The sequence below is a fragment of the Cynara cardunculus genome, unplaced genomic scaffold, assembly GCF_001531365.2.
Source record: "Cynara cardunculus var. scolymus isolate 2C unplaced genomic scaffold, CcrdV1 Un_Scaffold_3297, whole genome shotgun sequence".
Taxonomy (NCBI): Eukaryota; Viridiplantae; Streptophyta; class Magnoliopsida; order Asterales; family Asteraceae; genus Cynara; species Cynara cardunculus.
The window spans coordinates 1-9,962 of record NW_020201420.1 but is presented as its reverse complement, the minus strand read 5'-3'; the positions used below and the strand labels follow the sequence as shown (position 1 = coordinate 9,962).

Below are 9,962 nucleotides of genomic sequence, written 5' to 3'. Positions count from 1 at the left end.
TTATTTGGGATGCCTTCTATGGCGGCTTTGTAGTCATGGCGTCCTGCAGGTGAACTCGGTTCACAGTGTTAGGCCCAACCGTGGGCTTACGTGAATACACCTTGTGGGCTATGTCGATTTTATTGGCTATAGGGCAGATAGATCGATCATAGGATTACCCACCATGTGACCATGGTTAAATTCACGGGGGACTCGGGGTGTGTGCCCGTACGGTGACAAATAGTTTGTGTGATTTGGCCACCCCAAGAACATTATAGGAATTGATGGATTTTGTTTAATTGAATTGTAAGTCTTTCGCTTTATTATCGATGTTACATATTATTATTTCAAGTTTATATTATAATCTGTTCACTAAGCCCCCGTGATCAGTCGTGTTCTTGTTTTCTGACACGGCAGGTTCCAAGTGATAGTAATAAGGACGAGAGTTGAGATCGAGCGTTTGACTTTTGGAGTTTGTAAACTCGTTTGTAGATGTATAACATTCCAAGCTTATAAATAGTTGCTAAAATGTAATATTCTGGTTTGTAAAGTATGTTTTAAAAGTTAATCTATGTTTGAGTTTATTAGTACCTCTGATAACACTTATTAATCATAATCTTTTTAAATAGAAGGATTATATAGAGATTACAATACTCAATAAATAATGTTAATAGTTTATATCTATTTCTATTATCATATTCTTTAGACGATGCTACATTTATCTTTCAACACTCCACCTTGTATCGAAGAAAATATAACAAAGGAAATAATATTACAGAACCAAATAAGAGTGTATGAAAAAAATTGTAAGATTTTATAACAAGGGGTATGAATGTAATTTTCCTCTATTTTATAAACCTACTTGGATATTGAGTATTTATTTGTAATAAATAAATTTATTCTATACATAATTTAATAACAATAATACATAATTTAATAACACTCATAATGTTATCCACGTCATCAATCCATGATCTCAAATAAATATGACTCTTGGATTCAACATGATCAATGGCTCACAATCAACCACACCATTTCACACGGATCATAAATTCATCCGCCAAAATTCTTCCTCCCCCCCCCCCCCAAATCTCAAAATTTCCACCTTTAAAAGATCAACCCACAATCGTTATTTCACAATTTTTCATTACATTCAAACCCATTTGATTCTTGCAAAGCTGTGTGAAAATGTCTGGCCGTGGAAAGGGTGGTAAGGGATTGGGAAAGGGAGGAGCAAAACGTCACCGGAAAGTTCTCCGGGATAACATTCAGGGGATCACAAAGCMGGCGATTCGGAGACTGGCGAGAAGAGGCGGAGTGAAGAGAATCAGTGGATTGATATATGAAGAAACTCGAGGTGTGCTGAAGATCTTCTTAGAAAACGTGATTCGTGATGCAGTGACTTACACGGAACATGCTCGCCGGAAAACGGTAACCGCCATGGATGTTGTATATGCTCTTAAGAGGCAGGGACGRACTCTGTATGGGTTTGGAGGCTAAGTTTTCCTATTCGATTATGGTACCAAATAGATCTGATCAATGCAAATGYTTACTCTGATTCTGATGTATTTGAATTCAATGAAATTTGAACTTTGTTGTATAATCTGATCTTGCATCTTTGATTCATCATCGTTTTGGGTTTGTTTTTTGTGGGTTACATCAGTATTTGTTTGTAATGTTTGGGAAGTAAATCAATTTACAGTTTTATATGATTCTTTAAAATGAGCAAGCATTCATGGATGTTTCCCTTCTTTGTAATTTCACTCTTACCAGGTAAGATTCTTGATCTTTACCATATTCATCCAGTAAAGTAAGGTAAAATGATTTGGTGTTCATTTACCCGAGTAAGCATTTGGTATACAACTAGTATATATATATATATAAGCTTGATGATTTGTCTATTAGACGCAAAATTCCAACAATGACAAACTCTATAAACATATCATTTATATTCGAGTCAGAGGAGTACTCCATTTATCTGATACTGATACTGATACAGATACAAAACTGAAAAAATCCAGTTTAGGAAGCAAATGGAAGGGTCGAGGTTCACACTTCGTCGTGAACACTTCTAGCCCCTCAAATGAAAAAAAATGTCAAAGTAGCTCATAACGATCTTTAAAAATTGTTATACAACCAAGAAAACCGAATCGAAAGTTATACATCAAGAGAGTTAACACGGTCGGTATTTGGTGCAACGTAGAGGTCCTGCATCGGCCGTAAGAGATGGTACTAGATACCCATTCGCAACCGGGAAAGCTTGTGCTCGTGTGTAACCAGGCGAACAACTTCCCCATCCCGATGGAATGAAATACGCCCCGTCAAGAAAAACATCTCTCGAAGATCTCCATTTCCAATTCTTCCAACCTTTATTAACTTCCCTCTTCGTAACCTACAAAAAGATTCGATACGAATCATCAAACTTCTATATATGTAAGAAGCTTCCGTTCTCGATAAGCGCTCTTTTAAGAAAGAGCGTAAAAAGGGTCTAAAGACCGAATACTAATCTTTCTAGATTTTACCTCTTTGGTTGTTGCGCTTTTTGCAGCCATATAGTAGTTCCCTTCACTTAATATCGTTGGATTTGCGCTTCCACCAACCGCATACATCTTCCATTCGTCGTACTTATTGTTCGCCACATGTGCATAACCGAGCCTTACCCTAGAAATTTTGATGTAAATTACGTACGTAAGATTATCGTTACAAACTTTTCCATTAGTTCTATGGTTATAAAATCAAAGATTTTTAAGTTCGTCACGTGGATTACTCTATACGCGTACCTTGGCATCCTTTGAACGAGACCCGGGCCAAAATGGTTGAAAACCACGGTAACTTTCATGATTTTGTCTTCAATATTTTTGTCATTGTGACCGAATAACATAACCTGCATCATTTTATACGTTAAAAAGAAGAGATTTGAAAACGTGACCTTTTTGATATTATCGTTTATGTGTAGTATAGTTTGTTTACCTTATCATGTTGAGAAAAGAAGTTATTTGAGATCGTGATGAAAGTCGAAGCATGAATAACATCAATGAGCCCGTCAGTGGCTCGAGCCAGGAAGCAATGGTCGATCCACACGTATGTCGACCGGAATATATCGATGGCATCGCCGTCGGACCCACCACGGTGACCCAAGTGGGCCATAGTGCTTCTCACAAGCCCTTGTTTCCCTGGCTTACAATCATGAATGCTAATACCATGGATGATCACATGGCTCACATCTTGTATAGTTATACATGGCCCATTAGCAATTTCCACTTTTGCCCCTCTCCCATCAATGGTCTTGAAGCTATTCATGATAAGCTCGTTTTTGAGATTGATGACCATATCTTTAGCAAATATAATCCACAAGGGTTTCGTTTGAATAACCCCATAACGAAGGGTACCTGGTTTAGGGTTTATGGGATCATCAGAAGGATTCGTAACCACATATATTGCACCATTTTTGCCTCCAATGGCACCTTTGCCAAAACCAATGGTACAATCGGCCAATGCACGACGATTAGAAGCCCAGTTCGAGGATCTCCGCCAGCATGCATCGATGGTATTCAAGATTTTCTTAGGGGTAGTAGGTGTAGGGGCATTATAGTAATTTGCATGAGAGACAGTGTTCAAGATTTTATTGGGTGTAGGGGTATTATAGTAATTTGCATGAGAGATGGAAGCATGAAAGCTTAGGAGGGTTAGGATGAAGAAGAGTGAGGCCATGGATCTTGTGGAATGAGAGTTTGGAAAAACTATGGAAAGTTGGTCAAAATATATAAGATTGGATAATTACATTTTGCACCCTTGTTATTGTATTTTCATCAATTTTTAATCCAAATCTTTCTTTTTTATTACAACTTAAAGTTTTAGGGGTCGTTTACCAAACACTATCACTTACTTACCGGGTAAGATTTTTGGTCCATCAAAACGACATTGTATGCAATAATTTATGCGGTAAGTGCTAACCATGGTAAGAGTCGTCGTCCTCACTTACTGGGTAAGACTCTTGGTTTTTGTCTCGTTCTTACTGCGTAAGATTCTTGATCCTTACCATATTCAATCCAGAAGGCAATATGACTTGGTAAACACTTACGCGAGTAAACATTTGGTAAACGGTCCCTTAATTTGAAAATCTTGATTTAAATCAAAACCATTTTGGGCAAAGTACATCATATTTCGGTTTAGTTTATATCTGGTGTGACAATTTTTTTTTCTCATTCGATTAATAGAGTTTCAAAATTTTCTATTCAGTACCCATTTTAGCAGGTAACCTGTCGATCACTGTAATATTTGATAACATGAATAATCGTTTACGAAAGGTTTATAACATGTTCATGAAGAAGTTACAGTAGACAATAAATTTATCATTCTGAATTTTACAATATCAACAGGTTATCGATCGAAGTAGATATAAACTACAAATACTCTAAGTTTACAAAACCTCTCAATTTTGATTCATTTTATTATTTTATTTTTGTTAAAAAATGGACTTATTGTGTCCAAAGTGTCAAGTAGATAAAAGTATGAGGTAGTAGTATGTAAATATGTGGTTAAGGAATGAAATCATGACAATGTGGTACACACGATTTTGACTTGTCATGTGGAGAGACGTGAGAGCACGAGCTTATAAAAGTTTGACTTTTTGATTGTTGACTTTAGGTTTTTTTTTTTTTTTTTGGAATAAACCCAATGTTTTTTTCTTTGATAAAGGTTCAAGTAAACCCAATTTTGGTCCATAGGGTCCCAACCTTTCCAATTAGTCCATAGGGACAAGGACCGGATTTGGGTTTGGTCCATTGTAGAGATGGTTAAATGGGCTTGACCTTGTTTGGCACATGCGGAGGAGTCGGTCTCGACCCGACCCGGAATAGATTGGGACCGTTTAGGGATTGCTGGTTAAGGATCGGTTATGGTTTTCGTCAAAAAACAATGCTAGATCCATCCTGGCCTGGCCCAGCCGGAGAACGGTTATAGGTTCGACCCGATTTAAAAAAAAAATGTATTTTTAAATGTATTTCTAACTTTATAAGTATATTTGATTGAAAATCAATTACAAAATTATAATATAACGTATTTTTTAAGTGTACTTTATTATCCAATTTACCTTCAATTCACTATATATAAGTCATGTGGTGTATATGGGAAAATACCAACTTACAAACGTTCACAATTTTCGGAAAAAAGGTATTTTTTAAATGTATTTAAGTGAGCCAATTACATATTTTCAAGTGTATTACAATAACACTTTTGTATTATTTAAAATTTTTTAATTTTTTTTACATAAAAAATCGAATTTTAATATTTTTTTTACATAAGACCGGTTTGGGCCCAACCCAGGACCAGTTCTCATAACCGGGGCTCATACACTTTAACTGAGTCTATTCGTATTTGGGTCGGGACAAGGACAAATAACGTCAGGAACGATTACGAAATCACTATTTTGGGATCGGGACCAATTTGGGCCTGCCCAGCCAGGACCCATTTTTGACCACCTCTAGTCCAATGAGACCATTTACCCTAATCCTAGGATATTTGTTGGGGAACGATTGATTCAAATTTGAAGAGACTGATTTAGGACTAGCTCGAGACCCATTTATGGCTATCCACACTTCCCATTTATCCATTCGATTTTGGGGTTTTTCGGTTCAACCGAATCTAGGTTTTGTGGTTATGTACCTTGGACACATTTCTAGATCATGTATTGGAAATCACTTTCCAAATATTGTACATCGTCTCTAATACCTTAGCTTCACATGAAATCAGTACGTAAATAACCTATAATCCAATAAATGGTAAAACGAAAAAAAAACCCATGGGTCATATCAGTTGTTGCGGTTTTTCATTCAACTCAAGGGTAATGCAGTTCGATCTCAACTAATAATGACCAAGAAACTAAAGCTAGTTTACAACAACCATGACATGTAATTATTTTGACTCGATACAATAATCTTATTTTCCAATAATAATACAAATTAATTATCTCACTAATGATTAAATACTGAAACATATAAAAGGATTAAAGGACTATTAATGAATAACATTTCAACTATTTGATATGTGATTTACTTGTTATATACTGACGAATGTAATTTAACTTTGTTTATGCGTAACTGCACATCCCGTGCATGCAGGAATCACCTCTCTTGCATACATAGTTGCATCCTCCACAATGGCGCTTGTTCACCATTGGGTTCACACACGATCCCTTGCAGCAAATCTCCATATGGTTGCATTTCTTCCCACAAAGACCGCAATTATGTTCATCAGTCATCACGTTAACACATTTCTTGTTGCAACAATCTGGTCCAGAGCTGCCTTTTGCACGACAACGTCTAGGGTTCTTGTTGCATTTCATTAAGCCCCTATGTTTCTGGGCAAGGAACCGACTGGTCCCTGTTCGTAGATCGGACAATGAATGATCATGTTTGATATCGGGTATGTTCTCTTGATCTGCTGTGGAAGAAAGAGCCATGGCTAAGCTCAAGAAAATGATGAAGGTAGTCAAGATTTTGGTTAGGGTGTTCATGGTGTGTTTAGGGCAATGGATGATGGGAATATGATAAGGAAAAGGGTATTTATAGATATAGAATATGGATGAGTTTTAGAAATGGGTTTGGTTTTTTGTTGAAAAATAAGTTAGGTTTTGAAATAAAACTTGTGATTGATTTGTATACGTATGTAATTGTGTAAATAGGATTAGAAAATAAAAGTAGATACGAATCCACTTACTAACGTTGCTTTTGATTTTGGATCGTATTTTTGTGTATATTAGATTTATGGTACATCAAGAATTGGTGGATCGAGATGTCGATGATATTATCTCGGGCAAAATGCACAAAATAGCAATCTACTTTCATAAATTTCTTTATTATAGCATTGTACTTTCAGTTTTTCTTATTACAACAATGTACTTTCAAACTATTTTTTATTAGGACATTGTACTTTAAAAAATTTACCAATTATAACATTGAGTAACCTTTTGATTTAAATTTACCCATTATACTAGGTTTCCATGTCATCTCATTGTCCACGTAGGCTGTCCACATGTACTATAGCGATGTGACTTTCTTACTACATCATTGTACTTTCAAAATTATTTTATTATAGCATCTACTAGTTCTTATTAAAYACTGTATTTTTAATTTTAATATTTAGATATTTTACATGTTATTTAATAAATGTATTAAATGAATTAAAAAAAATTCTAAATTATTCATTAATATACCAATATCAATAAAACTAGTAGAACACAACTTATCTCGCTAACATTTTTAAAAAATATGTGTTTTTGAAAAAAGGAAAATAAGAATTGTTTCTTTTTTACCAAAAAATGTTATTTTTAAAGAATATATTATATTTGTTCAAAAACTTTTTACTTGACGTATAAATATATTAAATTAATTAGACTTTTTTGAATTATTTATTAATATAACAATATTAAAAAATTATAGATAACAATTTATTTCGTTAATATTTTAAAGAGAACTTTAAAAGATGTGTATTTATTTGAACAACATAAAATAGTAAAAGTAACATTTTTTACAAACAAAATATATCTCGAAAACAATGTTTCATATTTATTTAATAAATATTTTACTCTGAGAATATTTAATTCTAGTGCAACTTAATAAGAAAAAGTAAAAAAAATTAAATGTTTTTTTAGATCATAACAATGAAAAATGAAAATCACTAATAATAATTTGAAATAATTTTTTATTTTAATTTTAGTTAAGTCATCAAAATGATGTGACATTCACATCATCTCATTAAAGTCACATAAGCAAAAAAGTCAAAGGGTTAACCGGTTTAAAAGGTAACAGGTTACCCATTGCTATTATGGGTAGATTTTTTAAGGTACAATGCCTTAATAAAAAATAATTTGAAAGTACATTGCTGTAATAAAGAAAAACAAAAGTAGAATGTTATAATAAGAAATTTTATAAAAGTAGGTTGCTATTTCATACATTTAACCCTATTATCTCTACGATGAAATTGCATAAAAAAATACTTTCATTTAATTCGTATTGTAAGAAACATATGTTCAAAAGACACATTAAATCTACAGTTTAAATATATATATATATATATATATATATATATATATATATATATTCTAGTATCCCAATGATAACTTAGCGTATGTGAACTTCACGTGTCTTTTTAAATATTTTTACAACCATAAACCCTTACATAAGAGATTATTTACATGTGAATCATAAATATTTCTAAAAGTCGAGAATAAATATATTACTTATCATGAATATCATGCATTTTCGTTATAAATAATTTCATTTTAAATAAATCTATCACGACATTCATCATGAATAAAATATCAATAATTGATTTCCATGTTCTCAAGATAATTATGATTATTGACTAAACCTGCTCCTTAGACCTCTAATAAACATTTTAAACTATGAATCCTTAAGTTTGTATTTAGACAATGTTTTTTCCTCATGTTTTTGTCAATTTTAAATCTATGAAAAGACGAAATTTAGAATACGTTACTGGTTTGTTTAAAATCATTAAAGTAGACTGTTTAAAATGAACGTAACTAAAATATTAAAATAATAATAATGTAAAAGGAAAGTTACCACAATTTATAGAAACTTTATTTATCCTCTAAAAAATATAACAAAAAGTAATTTAACAATTTACAAAAAGATCTACAAATAATATTTCATAACTGATTAATTCATCCAATTTTTACGATACATGCATATGTGAATGGATCACCGCATTCATCGTCTTTCGATTTTTGGGCCGCATGCACTTGTGCATGAATCTCTGTATTCGCCGTCTTCCAATTTATGGGTTGTGTGCACATGTGAATGAGTCGTCGTATTCAACTTCCTTCATTTTCTAGGATGTATGCATATGTGAATGAGAGTTGTCATATTTTAACTCTGCATTGCATGCACTTATGAATGAGTTGTTGTATTTCATTCTTTAAGTTGCACATGTGAATTAATCACCATATTCAACATCCTTTGAATTTGTAGGTTGAATGCACATGTGAATGAGACACCATGTTCAATGTCTTTCAGTTTTGGGTTGCATGAACATGTGAATGAGAGACCATATTCATCATATTCACGTGCATAAAACCCAAAAAAGAAACATAGTAGAGAGAGATATAGAGAGAGAAAAAAACGATTGAATTCCTCCGTATATTAAAATGTACTTAAAACCCAGAAAATAAATTTTCTGGGTCGTATCCACATATGCGTAAAACCCAAAATACACATTTTCAAAAACCGAATGATTGATTTTAGAGGAAAATAATTTGTGGGGTAAAATCCGTATAAAATGAAGAATAAGGAAGGGATGTTGGTGAACCTCCTTCCGTCTTGCAGTTTGGTTTAATGATGGTATGACTTGAATATGTGTTTCTTCAACGAACTAACTCTAATTGAATCAAAAGTCATCTTGATGCGTCACCACTAGGTGATGTCAATGTCCGAAGCCAACTGACTGTTTAGAGAAGGCCAAAACGATCGATTATTTTGGAGAAGAAGAAGAAACCGATTATTTTAGAGAAGATGATGTAAGAATTCCAATTATTGGCTAGGATTAGTCCGGATCTAACTTTGGTGCAGTAAATACCATCAACAGGATGACCTAATTTTAGAAGACAATGTAGGGATTTTAAAAAAAGTGACGTGGACAATCCTATTTTCATTTTCCTAAATGCCCATCGAACAAGCTTAATGGGTTTTGAAATATTCTTTAACTTTCCTAATCTATACTATATTATAAAGCATTTGACAAAAACTCTTAAAAACCGTTTTTTATGCATGAAATATTGTTTATTGATGTATATTACTTAAAATTCAAGATTACAAGTAATTTTACATAAGTACAACTTATTAAAGCTCTATTTTTAAATTCGTGTAACCAACTGTAGATAAACATAATTAAACTAGAAGCGTACTCGCGCAATGCAGCGAGATACATCATGATTTTAATATTTCATTTTCTTCTTTATCTTAGTC

The 9,962-nt window shown here is 33.1% G+C and overlaps 2 protein-coding genes across 3 annotated transcripts; one reads left to right on the top strand and one right to left on the bottom strand.

The window, feature by feature from the left end:
• The first annotated feature begins 1,126 nt into the window (after positions 1-1,126).
• On the top strand, positions 1,127-1,636 carry LOC112503575 (histone H4-like). Its single transcript, XM_025107588.1, has one exon. The coding sequence runs from the start codon at positions 1,168-1,170 to the stop codon at positions 1,477-1,479; it is 312 nt and encodes a 103-aa protein (XP_024963356.1). The 5' UTR covers positions 1,127-1,167; the 3' UTR covers positions 1,480-1,636.
• A 346-nt stretch (positions 1,637-1,982) lies between these two features.
• Positions 1,983-3,690, bottom strand: LOC112503574 (putative pectate lyase 2). 2 transcript variants are annotated; one of them, XM_025107587.1, is made up of 4 exons: positions 2,950-3,690; positions 2,760-2,863; positions 2,483-2,640; positions 1,983-2,355 (listed from the first exon to the last, which is right to left on the bottom strand). In XM_025107587.1, exons 1-4 carry the CDS (start codon positions 3,688-3,690, stop codon positions 2,153-2,155), a joined length of 1,206 nt encoding a protein of 401 aa, XP_024963355.1. In that variant the 3' UTR covers positions 1,983-2,152. The 2 variants fall into 2 exon arrangements, with proteins under 2 accessions (XP_024963355.1, XP_024963354.1); XM_025107586.1 differs by having other exon boundaries at positions 1,983-2,371; positions 2,502-2,640.
• Between the last annotated feature and the right edge of the window lie 6,272 nt (positions 3,691-9,962).